At 40.5% G+C, this 24,586-nt stretch overlaps 1 protein-coding gene across 2 annotated transcripts in view; it reads right to left on the bottom strand.

Moving 5' to 3' along the window:
* Window positions 1-24,586, bottom strand: part of DNAJB6 (DnaJ heat shock protein family (Hsp40) member B6) — a 58,448-nt gene that overhangs the window by 13,981 nt on the left and 19,881 nt on the right. For both annotated transcript variants that reach the window (XM_061468007.1, XM_061468006.1), the window contains exons 6-8: window positions 20,448-20,579; window positions 19,501-19,642; window positions 17,318-17,388 (exon numbers count right to left, since the gene is read on the bottom strand). In XM_061468007.1, coding sequence (XP_061323991.1) covers window positions 17,318-17,388; window positions 19,501-19,642; window positions 20,448-20,579 — 345 coding nt within the window. The remainder of the gene's footprint in view (window positions 1-17,317; window positions 17,389-19,500; window positions 19,643-20,447; window positions 20,580-24,586) is intronic.

The following is a 24,586-nucleotide window of genomic DNA, read 5'->3' as shown; positions in this document are numbered from 1 at the left end:
CTGGCTTTATCCAAGGACACAAGATGCTCCGAGCTCACCTCCAGCCAGCCAGTTGTGCAAGGGTGGCTTGCAGGAAACTTACTGCATTCAAATCTTTCTTGAATGATGGCCAGCAAAGTATCTAATACTTTAAGACTTTAAAGTTATGGGGCAAGAAGCCTGAAGCTTGGAGCAGGACACTGTATTGATGCCTCTAGAGAAGAGTCAACTGGAAGGTTGAGCTGCTACTGATGCCAACTGACAACACAACAAGAGAGCTAAAGAAAAAATGCTTTGCTTGACTTTTCTCCTGCCTCCTATTACAATGGCTTGGAATTTACCCTATGCCTGTAAGAGAGCACTGGAGTTTCTGATTAGTCAACTGATTAGTCAGGGACTGTAGCGATAGACAAGGGATTAACGGGTTAAAACTTAAACAAGGGAAGTTTAGATTGGACATAAGGAAGAAGTTCTTTACTGTAAGGGTGGTGAGGCACTGGAATGGGTTGCCCAAGGAAGCTGTGAATGCTCCATCACTGATGGTGTTCAAGGCCAGGTTGGACAAAGCCTTGGGTGGCATGGTTTAGTGTGAGGTGTCCCCGCCCATGGCAGGGGGGTTGGAACTAGGTGATCTTAAGGTCCTTTCCAACCCTAACTATTGTGTGATTCTAACTACATTCACTGCTGCTGGGGAGAGCTGAGCTGTGACTGATGGAGCTACCCAAAGACAACAACAACAACAACAAAATCCCCATTTAAATACATTCATCTGAAGGCAATAACACTACTGTCTTTGGAATACAGATTTTTGTACTGCTACACCTTTTTGCTGCTACAGCAGCTCCGGTATTAAATTTTACCTTAGCGGAAGATACCAGGGTTTTTCTGAAACTCGAGTCCAATAGAGACTCACAGACTGGTTTGGGTTGGAAAGGACCTTAAAGCTGCTCCAGTTCCAATCCCCTGCCATGTGCAGGGACACCACCCACTAGGACCAGGTTGCTCCAAGCCCCATCCAACCTGGCCTTGAACACTGCCAGGGATGGGGCAGCCACAGCTTCTCTAGGCAGCCTGTGCCAGGGCCTCAGCACCCTCACAGGGAAGAATTTCTTCCTTGTATCTAATCTAAATCTCCCCTCATCAGTGTAAATCCATTCCCCCTTGTCCTACCTCTACCTGCCCTTGTAAAAAGTCCCTCTCTAGACTTCTTGTAGACCTCCTTTAGATACTGGAAGACTGTTACAAGGTCTCCCCAGAGCCTTCTCTTCTCCAGGCCAACTCTCTTCTCAAGCCCAACTCTCTCAGCCTGTCTCCATAGGAGAGATGCTCCAGCCCTCAGAGCATCTTTGTGGCCTCCTCTGGACTAGCCTGAGCAGGTCCATGCCCCTCTTGGGTTGAGGGCACCAGAACTGCACACACTACTCCAGATAAGTTCTCACAAGAGCAAAGGGGCAGGATCACCTCCCTCAACCTGCTGGTCACACTTCTTTTTGCTGGGCTCCTTTTGCGGGGGAATCTCCTACCTGAGAGGAACCCACTGGATCCCTGAACTTATTTAATGGGAATAGCCTCACTACAGGCCTGAATTACTTTGGGCTGAAAAACCCCTGGAGATTAACTGGTTCTTTTGTTCCTTCTTTTAAATGCCCCATATCTAATATAGTAGAGCACAGAGAAGACCTCAGATGAAGTAACTCTACAAAGGCACAGACGCAGTGGTCTATTTTGGGAGACCAAAGTTGAAAGCTGTTTTCAAAAAGATGCCAAATCTTCACAGTTTTGTTTCATTTCCGTTGGGAGCGAGGGATGCTCATTATAAGGTACGAAGCCCAGGGTAGTTTTCAAAACCAAATGTGCACACCCCCCACCACCTCTCCTGTAATTTTAGGCAACACAAACCACCAAGAAAATACTCCCTCACCATCACTGGAGGCTACGTTGAGCAAGTTCTTCTGATTAATTGTTCTTAAGCCTGTTTCTAAATGCCAGGAAACATTAATGCTGCTACGCTTGAGAGCAGGAGTTATGAAACCCACTTCCAGGCTGTGCTCTCTCGGGTTTGTCAGACTTGACAGGAACCGAAATCTGCATCAAGTCCTCTCTGGAAAATGCCGCTGTCTGAGTTTGACACAGACAGCTCTCTCCCGCTATTTGATGTGATGCTTGTGAGAAAAAGCAGCCATTTTAAAATGTACTGATAGGAAAAAAATATGCAAATAGTCTCGAAAGCCAAAAGAGCCTGAAATCACTCAGAAACCATCCGGGGAATGCCGGAGCAGCTGCCCCATCTGCACTATCGCTTCTGGGGGCAGAGCTTTTGTAAACCGCAAAGGGAGTTTATTTCAACACTGACGTTTATCAGTCAAAGCACAGGACAAAGGACGTTTTGAGTCATCTCACGCAAATCAGTGGCTTTCACCAATCACTGGCAATCATTTTCCTTCCAGAGCAATTGCAAATTCCTCAGTACTACTGAGAGCACGAGGAGATTTAGGGTTTCCTCTGGTGCAACAAGCTGCTGCCTGCCCAAGGCACCCTTCCTGCAAAAGGCTAGAAGATGCTTAGCCAAAGTGGTGCCTAGAGTGCTCAGCTGGTCAGAACCGCAGACATCCTCAGCTCTCAATACAACCCCTGTGTGGAAACCCGCTGCCGCATCCCACCTCATCCTTGCCCCCATTTCACACCCCGCACTGGCTGCAACTGCATTGCTCTGCCATCACCAACATCACCACGCTCAGACATGCATTGTCTTCCTGCACCAACTCAAAACCTCATGTTAAGTTTAGAACACAGGGATTTGAGCCAGGTTTTCCCAGACCTGAACCAGCACTAGTATTTCCTCAGCCATAGGAGCCACAAGAGGAAGGAGACAGCAGGGGAGGTGGTGGAAAGCATCCTGGGAAGCGAAGGTGGGGAAAAAAAGGATGGGATTTGGGGAAAAGGAGACTGATGGAGCAACTCTCGCCATGCTATTTCTGTCCCGGGAGAGCCACAGCTGCAGCAGTATCCAGGGAAAGGCAGGTCTCAATACTTGTTGCTCAGTGCACATAGCAACCCTCTGCCCTTCTGGCCTTAAAAGCTGGCAGTGGACTTGTTCCTTTTATTTTTGCCCTCATATCCAGCTGCTCGGGTGCCAGCTCACACTGTTCCTACCAGCCCATGCCCCTGCGGTGCAGGGCAGGGCAAGCCCCACGCCAGGCCCGCTCACCCTCCCCACCCCACAGCAGCTCCTTTGAAAAGCTCAGCCTTTGGACTGTCCTTATTTTTTAGCTGTGTGGATTTCCCCTACCACCCCAGTACATGCCCCAGCACCCCATTATATCCTGTACTCAGCCCAGCATGTACCAACACGAATCCCGCATTCCCAGCACGTCAAGTTACTCAAGATGTTGTTTTACCACAAAGATAACCTAACCTGCAATAGATTAGGGAAGTTAAATGAGTGTACACCACACACTAACTACAGCGGTGCTGCAAATGGGTACTTCGAAAGGAAACCTCAAAATGTTGTTCCCCTGAGCAGCTAATGGGGATCTTTGGTTAAGCCGCTCCTGTTCGACCATGCTGGGTGGCACCGCAGTCTGCAGCCTGACGTATAGAGAGGGGAGTTGCCGGCAGAGCCGGGATTTACCTCCTTACAGCCAAAACTTACTCATTGGAAGGTCTTTCAAAGCCCAACAAATGGTCCTACACTAAATTTGAGGCCAGACAGAAGTGCAGGCTGAGCACGTCCAGGTTTCTGTAGTTATTTTGCTTCTGTCAAAGCATGCCAGGGCATCCGTACAGACATCCATACAGATTCCAGGCTGGATGGGGCTTTGAGCAACCTACCCTAGTGGAAGCGGGTTGAAACCAGATGAGCTTTGTCCCTTCCAACCAAAACCATTCTGTGACATGATTCTATGATTACACCAACTGCTCTCATCTTAAAGGGAATGTGAGCAATGCAAATGGCAGGAGGTAACACAAATCCCATGTTTCCAGCAAGCAGAGGGATGACCCCATTTTCATGCTGCTGCTCAAAGTGAAATTTATTGATTCTAAAAGACTTTATCACACAGGGGCTTTTATTCATTTCTGCATGGATTTTGAAAGGAAGCAGAGAACAAGGAATGAGCCTCACAGCTTGACACATATAAATCCAAATTAGCAAGATTTCAAGCTCAGCGTTTGAACAAATGGACCCGATTTTTAAACAGCAACTGACACTACTAAAAGGATGATGCTTTCTACACTTTTCAGAGCCATGTCAGATCTCTATCACAGCTTCCTGCAAGTCACATTTCACGCCACAACACCAAAGTGCAGCCTGCCAGATCCCCTTATAAACTTGCACCAGGGGCTCCTGCTGAGAAGAAAAAACACCCCAGTCCTTACAGTGCAACTTAATACTCACTCCTACAGGAAAGCAAACAAAAAATCCATAGCACAACTATGTGCAGCCCACCCAGGTCCATCACTGTGTGACCCATACAACAAGGTGCTTTCACTGGTGTTTCTCACTCCTGGTGTCCAAGCAGAGCTCCACAGACCTTCATATCTCACACTCACGCTCCAGAACATCCCAGGGCCAGAGAAATGGTCCCTTCGCTGCCCAAAAGACAAAACTTTGTTTCTTGCCCTCAACTCTCCCAGGAGTTACCACCCCAGCTCAAGCAAAACTGGCTTCTTATTAGAAAACTCTTCACGCAGCAAGTGGAGGAGAAGTGCTCTTCTAATTCTGCAACAAACATCTTCATAACTCTTAAAAACCGAAGAGTTAAAGTATTAAGACATTGTCTTTATTTCCCTTAGCAGCCCTAACTAAAATGAGCATCTCCGGAAGAGCTCTAAGCAAGCCGTAATTTGCAGATTATGCAGTTTGGATACCCATTTTTCCATTGATTATCAGCTTTAAACCAGTCTTAAAAACCTTAATTACAGTAAACCCACATCACCATAAGGGAAAATACATGAAGTAAAAAGCCATGCAGTTAAAAAGAAAAGAATCTCATGAGTGACTTCAGAAAAATGTGATGAATGACTTCCCTGCTTGTTTTGTCAACGCTTCCATAGTAATTTGGCAAAAGCACAAAATCACCAAGTTTATATTTTCATCAAATGGCTATAAGCACTGTTGAAATCTCACAGACGAGGCAGTAAGTGCAAGCTCCATGTTTTATATGGCATTGTCCATGCTCAGTTTGTAAGCTCTCATCTTCTCAGGCTAATAACTTGAAAACATATTCTCCCTTCTACCCTGAGCCTTAAAGATGACACTTAGAGTTTCACATATTAATCACCAGAAAAGAGATACCTGTCCTCTCCAGTTATACCCCACAACGTGTGATTCATTCCTCATCTGTCCCTGCATTACTAGGACTAGGGAGGGCAAGCAAATCCCAGCTCCCAGTGCTGGAACACATCCCTGATACACAAAGCTCCAAAACCCATCATCTTTTGATTGACAGAGACCATTATCTTTTCACTGACCCTGAAAACAATACATGCTCACAGTCTCTTCTGATAGCTCAGCAGGTTTCAGTGTTTTATGAACCTTTGCCACAAACCCCAATCCTATACCTGACATCCCCCCGACAACAACAGCGCCAAGCTGTTAGTCAGCATTCAGTTTCGTAACACTGACATGCTAATGACAAATCTGAATTTAAAGTTGGGTTTCAAGTTGACTGAATACTGTATTTAATTAGGAACCCGTACACCATCCTTACAGCGCTGTAACTCCCAAACTGCACCACTTTTGTTGCTTGGCATCTCCAATCCATCAGGGAACTCGCAAAGTTTCCAAACAATCTTTCTTGCCCACCCACAGTCAAGCTCCTCAGCCTGTGCCTTAAAACCCACAGCAGTTTAGGACTATAATAAGCAATTCTTCAAATCCAAAACCTATCAATATCTAAATGTTTATACATGCAAATGTCTAACATATACACATGTACGCACATGTATTCATACACAGAAATCGCTCAAACTGAAGCTCTGACCAAAATGACCAACAAATGGAGAGCACAGAAATGAATTCTCAGTTAAGAAACCGACCACCACACCAGAAACACGACTACCATCCGACATAACAGTACTTACAATTATCTTTTGTGCCTGGGAACAGTATCCTCAGTCAGTTTAAACGCTCCTCCTGCAGAGATCCATCAGCAACAGGGAATGCTTTACCAAGAGAGTTTCGTGAGTTTTGGAAACTGGAGAGTTTGAACAGCAACATTAGTACCTGCTTGGTGGACCCAATGCAGTCACGCACCACCTGGAAACACCAGCCCAGTGCTGCCCATGCCTGGAACACTGGCTGTTCCCATCCTACGTTGCTGCTGCGGCACCATCCCACCTTCTCCTTTTTAATACACCTCTGAGCTCCATGGATTGAAGCACCAATGACAATAGCAACTGTTTCCAACCACAGTACCCGGGACCAAAGCATAAAAGCACTGGGGTACAGAACATATTTAAGAGCTATCACAAAAGCAGAGGAATTCAAGAGGACCACATTCAAGGGAGCAAAGAGCTCCTGTATGCCCACTGGCTCTCAGTGGAGGGGTGGATATGCCTGTGGAAGGGATGCATCCACTGAAACTGCACAACAGGACAACTCCTCAACACCTGAAGCCTCTGTAACAAGGTTTTGCTCAAAATCACCTAGCATATAGACATACCCACATGTCCAGTAATGGCAGTGAAAGCTTTTCCAAATATACAAGTGGTTGGTTGTCAGTGAGCTCATACTGTGCTATCAATATTTGCAACACTTCAAAAACAAACTATCAGAACTGCAGAGGTTTTAACTGTTTAACTCCAGTTTTGTATTACTAGCAAGATACTACTACCTGCACTCAAAGTGGAGGATCCAGCAAAGCCATTCCTCCTCCTCCTCATCTACAGCACAGCACTGCTCCTTGACCTTGTAAGATCACTACTGCTCCCTTTCCAAGGTTGAAAGTATCCTGCAGTCAGCACAGAGATATCAAAGGGAACCTACAACTGATGCTCAACAGATAAGACTGAGATTTACCTGCACTTGTTATCACGCATAACTGGGATATAAAGTCCCAGACTTTGCACTTTCGAGAGTGTTCATCACATCCCAATTAAAATTGTGACCCTGCCTGAACAGCCAGTATTGGACACAGCCTGGTGTCTCAGCAGAAACAATCTCCTTTTACAGGCATTTTTACTAGTACTAAGAATTATCAACTGTTTCTCTAAAGAAAACATTGCTTACTCAAGAATGAACAGTGAACTGGAGACAGAATTACAGCAGACAAGGCAGTAATTTCACCTTCCAGGAGGTGCAATCTGGTTGCAAAAGCCTTCAAAGCACTGAATTTCTATTGAGAAGATAAACCAGTGAGTAAAACCATGCTGTTATAACACTAATACACTGGACACTGATGACAGTTCAGCTAGGATCTCTGGTGCCCACCTCCATCACAACTTCAACTGAAAATCTGGAGGGCCTGAACTGTCACAAAAATAGGGCACAGGGGAGGCTTTGACCTCTGTAAGCTATACATCACCTAGCCTACATTAGAACTGCACTTCAAGTCAGTTGGCTTTGTGCCACTCACAGGTCCATACTCAGCACCAGAGAAACTGATAATTTGGGTAACTTCTCCACCACACCCAGAAAACACATCAGTGGGAATCCGGAGCACGGCATGAACAAAGGGCTGGCTTGTTTGTTTGAGGAGAAGGCAAAATCTCACCCCCCCCACCCCCTCACCCAAGCTCTCATTAAAGAAAGGCTTTCCACTGTTGGAAACTATTCTGTCCAGGGCAACAAGCACCTCCTCTGCAACAGAGCACACAGCACGGGCATACACTTGGCTTTGTGATTTATTCTATGAAAAGGGTTACCAGGGATGTAGTCATCATCTTCCATAAACATTTTGGAGCAAAGCACACACGTGATCTCACAGCAAGTGCTAGAGGAGAGGGAAGAGTGGAAACCACATAAGAGTAATCAATCTTACATTCTTGATTTTGTTCATCAAGAAGAGCGGGGAGGCTGAAACACCTGTCTCTTCTCAGAAAGAATGTTTTGTTTCTCCAAGTTCAGCTTCTTTTAAGGAGTGATTACAAGAAGCATCTTCGAGTATTCACTGCACTAGTAAGCATTTAAAATTCACCTTCTGTTCCATGACACTTTCCAAGACAGAGTTTTACGTGGTAATAAACAGATTAACGGCTACAAAGATGCTATGGGTAGGATTCAGGACAAATTTCTTTTCACTTTCTACATGGGACTGTCTTCCTGTTCTTTTGGGCTAGTATTTTTAAGATGAATCAAAAGTAAAGTCAATAGCAATGTTTCAGAAATACTCTAAGAGTTATTCATACAGTCCTACTTGCAACAGATATGGCAAGTTATATACCATATAGTTGTAACTGGCATTGATGTAACACCTAAAAAATACGAATATGCTTAGTAAAGTATGCATAATTTTCTCTTAACCGTGGTAAAAATTATCATCTACTTTGTCATTTTCTACCTGATTCTCTAGAGAAACCACTGCATTTTGCCTAAAAACACCTGTGAATGTCTCTTCCAGTGATGTAACAGGGGACTTCAGTTGTACAGGTAACAGAATTGTAGTTTCTAACTTAAAAATAGGGTCCAACTAAAAAAATTTGAAGCTCCTTGGAAAATACGGATAAAGGATGTAATTCTTCTGCTTTGACAAGTTACAGCCCTGATACATTTAAAACCAGTTCTGAAGTGCATTACTGCAAATGCAGTCAAAATACAGGGTGTACACTGGCTATATACTTTGCCAGCTACAGGATTTCTGTCCGAGGCTTCTTTTACGCCAGAAAAGGGCAGAGCACTACGGCACGTACACTTGTTTGCTTTTCCATCACCAAGTTTCCTTGTCACTACAGCTGGCCGAGTCTGCACTGGTGAAGCTGTACTCCTTGACTCTGCTGTGCAGCAAAGCCTCACAGTTTTTATTTTTACAAAAAGGAGACTGTATAAAAGCTATTTTAAGAGCTATTTAGATCTCTAAATATGGTTAATTTGACCACAGAAAACCCGAGACTTAGTTTTGGAGTTCCTACTCCTTCCAAACGGGACATCTTCCCCAGAAAATTAGGAAGGCCTTTAAAGATATCAGGACTTTGTCATACAAGAGTTTACGTTTTGGTTTTGTTCCAAACTATGTTGATGGTTACATGACCCAAATGCTGCTGAGTTATAATTCCAGGAATTTGCCTTTCCTCAAGCATCTCTTAGAAATAAACTTGATAAACAAATGCAGCTCTGGGTATACACAAAACCCAAATAAGCATCCAAAGAGAGCCTTTTTCATGCACGTAAGCCCTGCACAAGATGCTTCTCTGGCTGTTCCTACAGAAGTATTTTTCTGACATATTGCAGTCAGAGACATTTAGCACACTTTCAAAGACAACCTAATTAAGAAAAAGCCAACTTTATTCATAGATTCATAGAATTGTTTTGTTGGAAATGACCTTAAAACTCATTCAGTTCCAACCCTCTGCCATGGGCAGGGACATCCTCCACTAGAGCAGGTTGCTCCAAGCCCCATCCAACCCGGCCAGGGATGGGGCAGCCACGTGATAGTTACTCAGAATTCAAAACACATCCACGTAAGATGTAACACGCACTAAAAATAAAAACTTTACATTGTTAGTGTTGCCCACACTTGAGAAAATTAGTTGTTTCAACAGAGATTCATTTGGCAGAATGAACATTACATTCATTTACAAAAGACCTCCTAATGTTTATCTCAGGAGCTGAAATCAGGTACTTTGGTGAGCAGACAGGTGTACAAAGGCTCAAATTTGAAGTCGAGTTTCCTGGTGTAGTCATCACAGCCCTCGCCCTGGTTCTTCCTCCCACCTCATCACTAAACACCCAATTTTTTCCACTACAATAAAGCAACTACTTACCTTAACAGATGCAGAACGTCTCCCACATGAAGTCCACTCTCCTACACATCCCAAACTGGATGCTTTAGGGCAAGTCATCAGGCAATAATACTTGTGCCCTAGATGTACGTGTTGTCTCCTTCTTTTCCCAGCTATGCTGCTTCCCCAACACCTCCCAACATTCAAGGTAGACCCTCCACACAGTCCCAACCATTCCTCAAATTCCTTCCTCATGAAAGCAGTCCCCATTCTCTTACCATGTTTTTGTGAATGTCATGTGCATCAGTGTTAACACACCGTGAAATGTAGGGAAGAAGCTAAGATGCAGACTGCAAGGAAAGGCCTGAAGGAACACTGTGCCTGATGTCACATCTCAATCTGTGCCCCAGGCTCCTGAGTTTCTGCTCTGTAAAGCCCAAATACTCCTCACTAAAACATGTTTTCCAGAAAGCTAGTCTTTTAAGACAGTGAAAGCCAGAGCAGCTACTTCTCTTGGCAGGCTCTTCCAACAGTTAATCAACCATGTGTTAAAAACGTATGTTTATCCTCTCATTTGAATTTGTCTAGCCTTACACAAATGTTTATACCTTTCTTCCAAACAAGGTGGGTGACCTTTAGTAACCACAGTTTTATCTTACTGGTGTACACATTTTTCTAGAATCAAACTGGAATTTGGCACAACATCCTCGGGCTGCAGCAGCACTTCCCTTGCCTGCACCAGCAGGGGACCGCCTGCACAGCGACACAGAGCTGGGTGGGCAGGGAATAGGCAGCGTGAAGAGGAGACACAGCCAAGTGCCTACCACTTCTGCATTCACTGCTGTAACTTGTGATCACCTTCTGCTGATGAGAAACGCAAAGGCCAAATGAGGAAAAGTTGTTCTTGAAATTTACGGCCACAGCACAAAACGGGGTGTGTTGGTTTCCTGCTTCTCCCTTCCCAGTTTCATGCCCTGCAAGTTACACTGAGAAACAGCATGGATGGATGAAGGACGTTAAGATTCGCCTTTCTTCTTGGGGATAAAAGACCCACTCCCAGAAAATATGGAAGTAGCACTAGAGGTATTTACTGAAAGGAGCATTGCAGCGGTTGTCCTAACTCAGGTGGTCAATCTTCCCAGGAAAAAAGTCTTCCACCTTATTGCACACATTCAGGAATGTGGTCAGAGACTGAAGGCAGGAAGTTCATGACCATTACTCATGCTTGTAGATGCATCCAAAACAGCTACAGATTTCTAGCTCTCCTCTCAAGAACCTCCCAGTTTGTACAGAAGAGGTGAATAACACCCTTTTGCTACTGAAGTGCAGGACACTTGGTGATAAGGACCTGACCCTATTTCCTGTAAAGCACCCAGTATTAAGAAACTATACACTGGGAGGTGTCTGAATGACTACTTAGCAGGGCATGTCCAAATGAATCAAAGTACCCGAGTGCCTTCTGATGAGAGGCAGGATTATCATGTAAAGCTTGACTAAAGTCCTCTGAAGACAAAAGGCTTAGATTTCTTGCTAAGACCAAGGGAGACCAGAGGAAAGGCTGAGCCTTGGTCATGTGAGTTTTCTCCATTTTCCTCCAGAAATACTTGCATCAAGAATTCCGAAGTAATTTTAAAACATCCATAGTCTAGCTCCCTTTGGAAGAAGAATGACAGAGATGGATGCTACAGAATATGCCCTTTCACAAAAGCAAGACAAAGTACTCTGCTGCTGAGTAAGACAAATATTGCAACAGGATGACAAAATCAAAGGCAGCTCCAATTACTTTTTCCCAGGTAAACTCCTGGGGGAAAAAAAAAAAAATCAAGCTTATGACTGTAACTAAGACAGAAGAATCCTATTCCAGCTTCAAGCACCTCTGTTACAGATACAGCCAAAAGAAGCCTCTCTTTTGGCCATAAGGAATGTGTGTTCCACAATGTGAATTCTAGAGCTCACCCAGGATGGATTCCACTCCCATACCAGTAACTCACTCAAAATTGCAAATAAGAAAGCAGAAGATGCGATATTTGATTTTTAACAGTCAATAAAAAGAGGAACTGAAGCCTTCTTAATGTACTATGCAATTTGTTTCATCACAGAAAAGTCTTTACAAACTAGGCGTTAATACTGAATCTCTCACATTCAGGATTAACATTCAGATGAAAGGATTCAACTTAATCCTGACCACTGGTAAACTAGGTACTACAAGGTTTTGGTTTGGGGTTTTTTTGTTGGGTTTTTCTTTCCTATTTTTATGAAGTTCATATGAAGTTGGCTGCATTGAAAGGAATAGCTGCAAAAAGCTCTCATTTGTGATTCTCTATAAAGGTTAAATTACAGGGCAAAGCAAAGTTTTAAGAGTAAGCCTCTAAAAATCTATTTTCTTGTCCATTTTAGTTCAAGCTCAAAACTGATCTACTTTTAGTGATTTTAAAATGAACCCACTATGCTGCATTATTTAAAATGCCAGAGAAGAGACAATTCTATTTAGCAGCATCCTTTTAATAAAAGTTTTTACTGCTCTCCCAAATTAAATATACCTTAATCCCCACCATTACATTGTAAAGCCAACATCTTCTCAGGCAGAAGTCTTCAGCTTCCTTTACTTGGGAGATAATTACCACTAAGGCCAGCAGCACAATCTACCTCACACCAGGACTTCCCAGCTTTCAGATCTGGATACTATCGCATCCAAACTACTGTATGTATTTTAGACACGGGAAGCATGACAGGGGACATGGTACTCATGTAGGTTTTCAATTAACTTTTTACCAGCTGTTCTAAGAGAGATAACACCTAACCCCGTGCTAAGTCTGCCAGAACTGCTTTCAGATAAGTTCCAATGAGTTTGAAACAGCAGTCAGCTTGCAGAGGTTCCGGGTTACAGCTCAGATGGTCACAGCATTTTAATTATCTTATTTCTTTAAAATCCAACAGCAACATCTCAAAAGCAAGGCTTACTGATTTGTGAAGCAGAGTATAAACCAACCATCTTCTGCTCTAACTTTTCAGCAGTGCACTTTGCTCAACAACCAACTCCAGTCAAGGGATTTTTTTTTCCCAAACCAAAGTAGATCGAGCAGCAAACCCAGTAAAATTATCAATTCAAAAGGCATAGTCTGCAACATTAACAAAGTAAACATGCTTCATTCCAACACTATTGCAACATAATGGACATTTCAGCATTTTTCGTGGAAGATAAAAAGGCTTAAGACAACCACTTGAAGACAAGCAATAACTATGAGAAAACCCAAACTGTCTATGCTTAGTACTATGTAAAGCAAGTCTGTGGTCACAATTCAGTCCCAAGACAAAGAACCAAATGAACAGACAGCGCAAACAGGCTCCCTTCTCCTATGACAAAAAAAAAGTAAAAGTTTCAAAGTCCAGGTCACTGATGACTGGCAGATCAAACAAGTATCTGTATTAGAGCTACCTTGTGAGAACACCATGACTTAAAGCCTAAATTCCACGACATCCAAAAATCACAAAAACCAAGCCACAGGTTTACTAAAAGTACTATGAAATGCTTGCACAAAACAATTAACAAATATTCTGATACCAATTTAAAGCATCACACTAACACCAAACACTTTTCAGAACTTCTTGGACCATAAGCATACAGCTATTGTGTTCATTTTGCAATGCAACCACCTTCAGAAATAAGCACTACCCTCTTACAACCACAGATTGAACAAAAACTACCACCAAGCTCATTTCTCAAACAGAACAGAAGCAGAATCAGGAAGAGAACTCACATTTCCAAAAATAAAATCTCACTTTCGTTATCCCTGGATCATCCCAGAAATGTATTCTTCTGAAACACAGAAGTACAGCTAAACACAGAAGGCAAGCCTCCACTTACACCTAATGACAATACACTGAAGAGGCCAAGCAAACAGCACAGCTGAACACAAACACTGACAGTGATATAAACCCCCTCAGCTTAGAGATGATGGTGATTTAAGGCTTACAGATTCTCATTTCCAACACTTTTAAGATTCAGCCCACCAATTAATCACAGGTTGATACAGAATACATCTTACAAACACTATGTATGCTTAGTCTGCAGAGCAGTTTTGCTGTTGTTGCTTGTACCACCAGCCAATGCCTGGAATTCTCAAGAGAGGGTGTTGGAAGAACCAAAACTATGATAGCTGCAGCGATTTTAAAACGTGAAGCATTCTAAGGCAAAAATCCCAAACACCTCAAGTCAAGCCAAGTGAAAGGGGTAGGTGCCATGCAATTTAAAGAGAAACTTGTGTTACAGTGTACTGCATTGCCATGCACCAGAGACCAAAAAGGCTGCATCAAGAAAAAGCATTGCAAAGTCATTGTGTTCTAACCAATGAGCTTTGAAGCAGAGCATGGGAGAGTAAGTGACTTAGCAGGTTCAAACACTCCATCTTAGTTTTTTCCAAACCACTAGAAGAAGCTTGATTTAAATGCTATGATGTCTCCAAACATTCAGAATTAATCCCTCCTCTATGAAGAGATGGTACTTTGAAACAAAGAGCATCTGGTTTGGAAAGCTACCTCATCTCCCTGCTTGATGCCTAGAGTTTGCTAGAATTAAGAACCTTTTCTGTTATTAATTTGTGCTATTTTGGCCAAAATTTAAGGAAATTTGCTGCCTTTGATGATCCATCATTTCTAGCAAGTAGGTCTTGTACATTCATGCAAATATAAGGAATAACCTAAATTTTTTCAGATTAACCTAGTAAATGGGTTTTCAAGAGAAAAACTCCTTTCAGCAGCATAAATAAGAAATTCTGATTATATATTTAACAGGAAGAATTTAAAGTGGATCTACAGTAAACACAGAATGAGGATTTACTGTGTCATGAAAATGAAGTTGGATGCAGTACTATTTCAAAAACAACAAAACCCTGTGTTCTACATGTTGAAACAGGCAGAGCCCTATTAGGCTTATATCAAGTTATATAAGATGACTTGCAGGTGGAACTCTTAGTCCACTCTGACCGAGACCACATATTAAACCTAGTTCAATCACCAGCCTGTTCAAACGCTGGTATAGGTGTATCTGCTTACTACTGCAGAAATTTTTACTGATGAATTCTGCCTTCTGCTGACTGATTTCTTTTTTCTGCTTTTGTTTTGCCAGTTTCACCCTGGAGCAAACTGTTTGTATGCAAGACCCTGAGAAGGACTGCACTTTTCTGGGTAGGATCTACAGCAAGCATGTGGGTATACATTTACCACTAGTAGCTGTGCTATCATAATCGTGTTCTTGAGGTAGTAGGCGATTTAAATGCTAAAGAAGATTACCTGGGATTAAAATTGAAGGTGAACTTTGGCAGCTCAGTATAAAACCTATGGGTATCCACAAGAAGGAATTCAAACTCAACTCCAGATTGTCCTAATTTTATTAGACTTGGTTAACCAATTTTGAAGCACTTTTTACAGTTAACATAACTTAAAGGAGCACACTGTGTCCTATAAATATAAATTAACATTTTTAATAACTCAAGACATCACAACAAAGCCAGATTTTGAAATAAATTTTCTGTTTAGTTATCTGGATCAAGAAGGAACATACATGAAGAAAAAACAGCATTAACAAGAAAACACTGTTTAGTACTAAACTGGGTTTGTGCTTCTACACCAAAAACACAACACTGATGTTAACAAGAACTCTGCAAAGAACTTGAAGAGGTACATAGCTTCTGTAGTCCCAAAACCAAAGTACAAGTTTATTTCTTCTTCTGTTATCTGGTTTGGTTCTACAAAATTAGTATCAATGGTATAAGGACAAGTGTACAAGTACTTATTTTGCTGCTAATGGGAATTCTATTGTAGCAGTTTGTTAGATGGTTGGTTTGGGTTAAGCTGAATTGGGTTTCCTGCATGATAAACAAGAACAAATCTCTTCAATGTATTTAATAATCAACACATTTGTTAGTACAAAGCAGATGGTGTTCAGCAAGAAGGCATTAAATGATCATTTGAAAACACCATGTGTTTGTTTGTTTGTTGTTTTTTTTTTTAATACTAAGCCACACTAAAGAATTTGGTGAAGGCCAGATGTTCAAAGCTGGTGCACAGATAAAAGCTGCACAGCCGTGATGTATGCACAAAATTACTGACAGCCTGGCAGGTGTTAACATACGCCAATAGTTATTTGCATGCTTTCTTTATGACATACAGAAGTTAAGTCATCTGTCACTAAACTTTGAAAATCTGGTCTTAGTTACAAATTAACACTTCGCTTCACTCCATTAAATTAACAAAAGGCATTAATCCATCTTGAAATTTTTGGTTGATGACTAAAAGTAAGAGCAAGATTTCAGCACTAATAATTTTGTGCAAATCTACAACACACGTGTTTGTCCTCAAAGTAAGCAAACAAATCTTAATTATTAAATATTTTCTTGTATATTACGTTCACTACAGATTATTTTTCAAAGCAATCTTAGAACTTAAAAGTTAGAAAATTTTAACGAGTTACTTTAGGCTTAGCTAAAAAAAAAAAATTATGTACTAGGGCAAAAATTGGAGTTAAGAGTCAGCCTCTGAATGCTTCTTAAAAATAAGTGCTTCAAATACAGGTTTAGAAAAGAAATTAAAGAACATGTTTTCAGTCACACTGAAGAAAACATCTGCAAAGAAAAAAAGACCCTCATCCTTAAGACTGAAGAAGAGGTGGTAGGAGAAAAGACAAAAAAAAAAGACCAAGAAAAAAAAGCACTGTTTTTCCAAGTTGCCCAAATCACACACAGACACAAGAAGGTTACAAACGCCATTCATGAAAGAATGCACCACAAACATCAGCATTTATTCATGTTGGTTTTTTTTTAGCAAATGACAAAAGACTCGGCTCACTGGCTTCACTTCTGTTTACCTTTTGCTTACATTACACATTGAAACATTTGTCAAAACTTACTAAGTTGTCTGCATTCATGCACAACTAGAAAACATCCTTAATTTATTTAAACCAGAAATGCATTACCAGAAATGTATTAACATTGTTCACTACTAAACATTAAAAAAAGAGAAAAAGTTGAAATTATTAAAAAGGTTATCCTGGAAATGTTAACTTCACAGCAGACTTAAAACTACTAATTGGCTCACATTTCAAATTGGAAAAAGCAAGATTCATGCTAGTGTTAGTGTACATCTTGTCCTAGCACTACTAGGTTCACCTTGATCATATATAATAAAAAGAAAAGTGCATACAGAAATTTACAACAATTTTAAGGACAGAAAGAATGGTCCAATTGATGTGGTCCCAACAATTAACTCAAAAGTCTATGACAAATACGAGCTTCAGTGAGCTATTTATACTACTTAAGTACGGATATACAGAAAGTCGAGTTCATTTGAAATCTTCAAAAAAAATGTTCCTGTCAATCCTCAAATGGTGGCTGTTATAGCTTAAAATTCTGTTAAATGCGTGCGTTGAATTACTTGTTATCCAAGCGTAGCAGCTGCTCCTTACCATTTATTGTTAGCGACCTTAACTGGCCATCTTCTTCAACTTCTACTCTCTCTTGTCCATTCTCAACAATTCTGTAGGACAAAAACCACAGCCATTTTAAAGCCCTGTAAGCAGTTTGCAAATATATGCCAGATCTAGGTTTTTATATAACAAACTATAAGGGAGCACTGCCTGCTTAATGCAACTGTGGTTGGCAAGCTTTGGTATTTAACAGTGCAGAAGCTGTAACTACTAGCCATCTGCATTCCCCTACTGAAATTCTTATTTACAGCAGGAAAATTGCTTTCTGGAAGTTTGAATCCTCCAGTTTGTAGAGTTCACAGTTAACAGCTGTTGCCTCATACACTGTCACAGTTTTACTGACACTACACTACTAATTAAGACTAAATGTCTTTTGACAGATCAACTGTACAATCTTGGCGTAGAATTTAGTACCTACCCATTTGTTAAATGCATAATAATCTAGATCCAATCATAGTTTTGCATGATGCAAGACATGCAAAATAGTCTTTAAGCTGCTTTTAATTTATCAGAGTAATTAATTTGCAGAACTACTGTATACCAAGTTTATGACCAGCATGTATATTGCAAAATTCAAGTATCCCTGACCATGAGAGATTGTTAGAGCTCTGTGGATTTGGGCTTTGTTTGTTTTAGACATGGGAAGAAAAGGAATGTTTAAACTATTTTTAGATTATTTAACTTACGCCTAAATTTTAACTATGTGGGAATTCTCCCCCTCATGATTCAAATGAGGAGACCACATGGATGAATACACATTTTTCTGGTGATAAGACTTACTGAAGAGAATACACCCAAACTAAAACCAGGGAATGGCTTCTTACCTGAAACAAAATACTATTCAGATACTGGGATACATCTCTTCTTTAGACTTTGCTACCCTGTGGTCAGACCTTCTACAAAGAAACAGGACCTCTTGGAGATATTAAATGTATCTTCCTAGATGTGACTAGCCATATTTCTTGCTTCCCACCCACCCCCCGATATGATAAGATATAATGTAGCATAATACTGATTTAGCCTACCTTTTAATACTAAAACCAGACATGGTGCCTTATCTTATTTTGCATTAACACTTTCTTTGCTCTCTGCCCCTGGGACAATTCCCTCAGTTTTCAATTTTTTTCTGGAATACACTCACAGGAAAGTACCATGACCACACTAGCACACAGTGGCAAAGGCTGCACTTACGTGGTCAAGACAACAGGATTTCTCCAGTACAACAGGACAGAGAACAACCTTGCACTTTGAAGTATGGGACACAAGTTACCCAGCAAAAAAAACCTGGTTCTCGGTTGCTTTTCTGCAACTTTTTATTAAGTACTGAAATTACATTTAACTACTTGTTCAGTACTCCTATAACTTAGGGATCATAATGTTCCATGTATATTAATTACTCTATAGCTAACTAATATTTCAATTTCCTCATCACAAGCATGAAACATGAGAAGATATGCTGTGTATAGTAGTTGAAAATTCACTTTCCAACAAACAGGAAAAGATTTCTCCAAAGCAGGTTTCAGCTGTTTATTCCACTTAACAGATAAAATTACTTTTTACACAAAAATTTCACTCAAGCACTGCCTAGGAAAGCAAACTAGAGCAGGTATTAGGAAAACTGTTTCATGATGTCTACAAAACTAGAAGTCCTCCAAATCCCCAGTTAAATGCTTCACAATCAACAGAAACCACATGCACTTCCCTTCCAGCAGCTCAAGCAGACTTGGCAGACAGTAGTCAAAGACCATAATAACAGATGAATCCCTATACCGGAGGTTCTGAAAGTCAGGAAGAATTCCATTGCCTGGTCCCTTTCTAACAGCAAAGAAGTCGCGAGCTTCATTTTTCACAAGGGCAGCTCTGAAAGCATGTTTTACACATCTAAACCCTCTTCAACTATGAAGAGTTCAGACAAAAAAAACACCGTCTTTCCTGTTTTTCACAGGCTACAGCTTTAAGTAACTCAGCAATGCTAAGAAAAGTCAGAGAACAAATAGAACTTCTCAAAAATTTAAGCAGAGAAATCCAAGTAATGTGATGACCACAACAGCAAAAGTAAAAATACACACGTATCAGTATATTTACGTGCATATACATATAGCATGCTTATATGCATGTATTTATAGTTACTATCATTTCATACAAATATTTTTATCACATACCTCTTTGTAGTAATTTTTCTGCCATTAACTATTTTAGTTGAAGTTGATACTGATTTGAAGTTACCCAGCCCACCACCACCAAATGACGTAGAGGAGAACGAAGTAAGGCCTCCATGTCCCAGCGAGCCAAACGAAGTAAAACCTATTAAGAAAGAAGGTATGTGACTAAAAACACATTTCTGCATGACCATGGGATACAAATCAACACAGCACCAGTGACTAGATGCCATTAAACACCAGTGTGAGAATAAAAACATAGCTCCAGACCCATCGACTTCTCCCATACGGACCCATAGTTCCAATTCCAAATCGACAGCATCATGCAAAAACCATTCCTCATCTTCTCTCCTGAAGAAAAGGCATTCAAGCCTGCTTGCTGAACTCAACCACTGTCTCATTCTATCCACTAAGGTAAAGCTGGTAACTTTAATTCATCTGTTTTTTTGCTTTAAATGTTGGGATTCTGTTGAGTTAGCAGACAGAACAAGTATTCCATCATTAGCATCCCAACTAATATCCAGAATCTTAATTGAAAGGACACAGAGTATCAACAGCTCTCACCAACCTCAGATATAGACACCTGCACTCAGACTGAACTAAGTACTACCATACATTCTAAGAGTATATTTTTAAGACCTTAAGTAATAGCCACCAAATCCCCAACACCTAAAACCAAACAGAATACAAACAATTTTAAAGCTATATAGAAACCACAGCACCAAAATTAAGAACAAAGTTCTACCTTTTAGAGGTCTGTTCACTTCTCGTGAATTTTTAGGTAGACCAAATATTTTAACAATACCTTTGTTCACATATAGACTTTACAGAGAGCAGATAAAGTGCAGCCTCAATTTCCTGAATGAAGGCAAGTTTTTTAAAAAAGTATTCAGATTATTATATTGAGATCCTTTGTGTACCAAAACTGCATTCCTTGTTGTGATATTTACCTGTGTCAAATGAAGAAAAGCCACTTCCAAAAGCAGGGAATCCACCAAAGGCAGAGAAGAATGATCCACCACCTCTGCTTCTGCTTCCCCTTGGACCCCTCCTGCCGCCAAAGAAGTCCTCAAAAGGGTCTTCTGCAAAACAGAGGACAGCATTTAAGAGGTCACTATTACTGAGCGATTCTGTATTTAAACATTAGAAATTCATAAAAAATAAGTTTGCATTATTTAAGATTCAGCCTTCAAAATGTCTGATGCAACTGAAGAATCCAAGGTAATTCCTTCTGGACTAAATTCTGTCTCTTCTGGACCCAAAAACAATTATAAAGAGTGGTCTATTTCTGTGTTTTAGGTGTTTAGTATTTTAAAAAAAACAGTAAACCTGATATAAACAATTGAACATTTTTCAGTAAAATAGAAGTGGCAAGAGCTACAAAAGCATTATACATATGTATTATTATTCTTTTATAATGTATTCATATTAATATTGCATGTATTATATACATATTTCTATTTTATTATTTATTTGTAGAATTATTTATTACATATAATTAAAATATTGTTTCCATAATATGTTCATATTGCATAATACGGTGGAAGCATGTTCAAAATTAAATCAGTATTTGAGGCTAACCATGTCCAGACAGTTAGCATTTGACAGACTTAACACTGCTCAGATGCATAATCATGATACCTTACACAACAAGCCACCATAAGGCAAATCATTCAGCAGTTCTACACTCCCTGCTGTCAGACTAAGTTTTTCCAGGCTATAAAGAGTAGCACTACAGATTAAACTCCTAGAATTTAAATTTAATGACTCTTAAAATATTGCACACAGGTACCTGAACTGTCTAGCTTAATTCCATTCAAGATTTATTGTGGATCACCACAATGAGATCTTTAAAAAGTAACTTCCAGATAGGTTATATCACTTAGTGAGATACAAAAACAGCAGTCAGGAATTGATTACTTATAATCTTAGTGTTCAAAGTGTTTATTTTAACACCTGCCACAATAGGTACATCAAACACGTATTCTGATGCACATTTAGGCAAGAAAGTAGGAAGGTTTACACAGTGTCTCAAAGCAGCATTCAGTCCCCACCAAGCAGGGGAAAGAGAGGATAAATAAAGGGAGTCATAGATAAAATGACATTTCAAATTCAAGTACAACTGTTATGTCATTTACAACAGCTGCTGTTTCATCCCCATCATAAAGATGATAGTCTCTTCTAAAAAAAAAAAAAAAAGGGGAAGGGGAGAGGCCACCAGGCACCTACATAAGCAATCCTTTTTTACTTTATCATATCTCCCTAAAAAATAATTACTACTAGAAGTATCTGAAAGCTGTTTTCTACTAATGCTCTGAAAACAAAACAAGGTGGGTTTGTCAGTCTATGGTATCGGCTAGCAAGTAAAGCCACTGAAGTTAATTGTTTTGTACTCCAATTTATTCTTGCTGGAGTGACTCATAAATTAGTTATGAAGGTCATTCACTCACGTGTAGAAACGATCTATATTATGTTACTCCCACTGTTAAGCTTTCTATTTATAGCCCATTTTTCTTGTTACCTGGAGTTCAAATAAAAACAAAACAACCCACCATGTAAGCTTTGAGGTTTTAAGCCCCCAACAGTACATCAGCTTATTCTACAAGTGAATCTCTCCTCAGCGCAACAGCAGCAAACCACAAAAGCTTTTTAAGGGAGGACCAAAGGGCCTCCTAGAGATCCCTGCTATCAACCCAGTTTCTAAATGGATTATTGCCTATTCCTAGCCACAGAAAAAAAAAAAAACTAAGTGAGACTTGGATGTGCCTTATTAGCCTTTGGCAACCCTACACACTAACAAAAGAGGTGAGCACTTGGTATTAGTAAATGTTCTAGCCTCAGGTGATTTCCATTAGCAGCCCTGCTAGTAATTCTCCAGCAAAGAAGATACTCTAACCGCTCTTCTGCGGAATTCTCAGCAAGATGGATTGTCCATAGACAGGAAAATGGGTAGGACTTTCCTGAGGCAATGTTCCTTACCTATCCTGACAGCCATCGAGGTACAGCATGGGGGGGGGGGGAGGGGGAGAAAGCCAGAAACAGAAAAGAGAAGGCACCACAAAGCTTCTGCATTATCACTTGTTTTATCCACCACCAAATACACATTAATACAGCAACTTCACAAATACTCAGACCCTGTTTATGCTTTTAGTCCTTAAATCAAGATAACTAACAGTACGACGCAGCAAAACATTTCAGTTTGATAAATCTATTATTGTGATTTTGCAGAACCTTCCCATGCATTATAATCTTGCACACAGAACCATTTGGCTAAAACCATCCAACACAGTGAATAACAAAATATCAGGGTATTGTGGGTTGTTTTTTTTTTTTACTAAATCCTCTTATGATAGTAATTTTGGTGCTTAATTTTCTTATTGTTAGAAGCACATCAGAAAACTGAAAAAAAAAAACAAAACCCCACAAAACAAAATACAACCCAAAAGTGCCACAAGTGGAGACCTTTATAAAAAGGGAAAAAACTATGTAAATACTACACAACTCAAAAGCATCAGAAAACTGAAATGCTAGACTAATATCGCATTAATTCACCATCCAAAAGAAAACACCAAGTTGTTAGCTTTCTGTCACATCCATGACCTAATCTGAGTCACTACTGGCAAGACTGATGTATTTGAAAGAAAGTGGGCTGGAAAGCACCATACAATAGGCACGGAAAGGAAGTAAACCCCAGATTATCTACATTTGAAGCAATGCACAACTCAGTTAAACCAATCTAAGGCATTATTCCCAATAAACTAAAAGTGCCATATTCCCTACATCTATCACTTCTACAATAACACTTGCACCTTGGCAGCTGCCTGGGGAACCAGATCAAGAACAGATAAACTGAAAACAGCATCTCCAGATGAACACAAGTTCAGCTAATTGATCCTTTGCTGAAGTTCAGTGTGACCATAAAAGCAACTGCTGGTTACAAAGAAGACAGCAGGAAGAAGTGTCCAAGGGTCAAAAGCAGCACAGGAAAGTGCTTTCAGCTGTTGAATGATGCTACCCCTGGTGAAAAGTGTTGAACACATTCCAATGCAACACTACCCAGAAAATCGTAGAGTGTTGAGACAAATTGTGCACTGTCAGCAAACATTCTTACATGCACATGCTGCCGCAGCTAGAGATACTGATAATTTTATAGGGACAGTATGCAAAGGAACATTACCCTATAAAAACCAGGATCACTGCTCAGTAACTACAGTAACTACACATACTGCCTCTACCAAAAAACAACACACAAGCTGAATGCCCTCACTGCAGATGCAGAAGGATGACACTGGAGCTGCCACGCACTGAGCAGAATAATGTTGCAAGGCTGCTCAGCCCCTACATTAAGGAGGCAGTCAAACTCAATGCCATTATTACAGCCTCCCATGTTTCAGTAAGCAAAGACAGCGTAGCCTGCTTGCCTGCCATAACTGTTATATTAAAAGCATACTATAAGTAACATCATGCCAGTAGAGTCTGAAATGTGGGTTTGAATAATGTGTTCATGCAAAGCGCTACAGATACATGCTACATAGAATAAAGCAGAATTCTGGGAGTAGGTGTTTTTATCTTGCCTCCTATTTGGAAAAAAGTTTCGAAGATGCAGACTTGCAGTAGACACAGAATCTCAGGATACAGCTCTGGAGTAAACACAGGTACAAAAACCTGCATCATCAGAACTGGGCATGCTGCAGAAACCTGTAAGCACTTTCGCATGGAAATATTTTCTTCCTTAACTGCAAAACAAGCATACTGTTGATGCCACTTACTCAGAAAAGACACCAAGATGCTGCTGCAAGTACTACTGATTCACCCGCCTAAAATGTTTTACAACATGGTCTTTTATCATTGCTTACTTCCACAAATTAGATGTCAAATAGATGTTTGCCCCACTTATTTAAGAATGTTCATCTGCAGAAGCACTTGAAAGTCTTTCTAATGATACACAGCAGAGATCCTGGGATTAGTAATTTCCTAGAAAAAAAAGAGACTTAAACATGACCTCTGAATGCTATCTATACTGTACTCCAGCATCTTTGTAATAATGGTAAGTCCAACTCTAACCAGAGTTTCATATTTACCAAATCAA

The sequence above is a fragment of the Pezoporus flaviventris genome, unplaced genomic scaffold (genome assembly GCF_033815535.1).
Source record: "Pezoporus flaviventris isolate CSIRO_AGI_PZ_B2104156 unplaced genomic scaffold, CSIRO_AGI_Pfla_v1 ptg000047l, whole genome shotgun sequence".
Classification (NCBI taxonomy): domain Eukaryota; kingdom Metazoa; phylum Chordata; class Aves; order Psittaciformes; family Psittacidae; genus Pezoporus; species Pezoporus flaviventris.
This window is presented reverse-complemented; position numbering and strand designations above follow the sequence as displayed.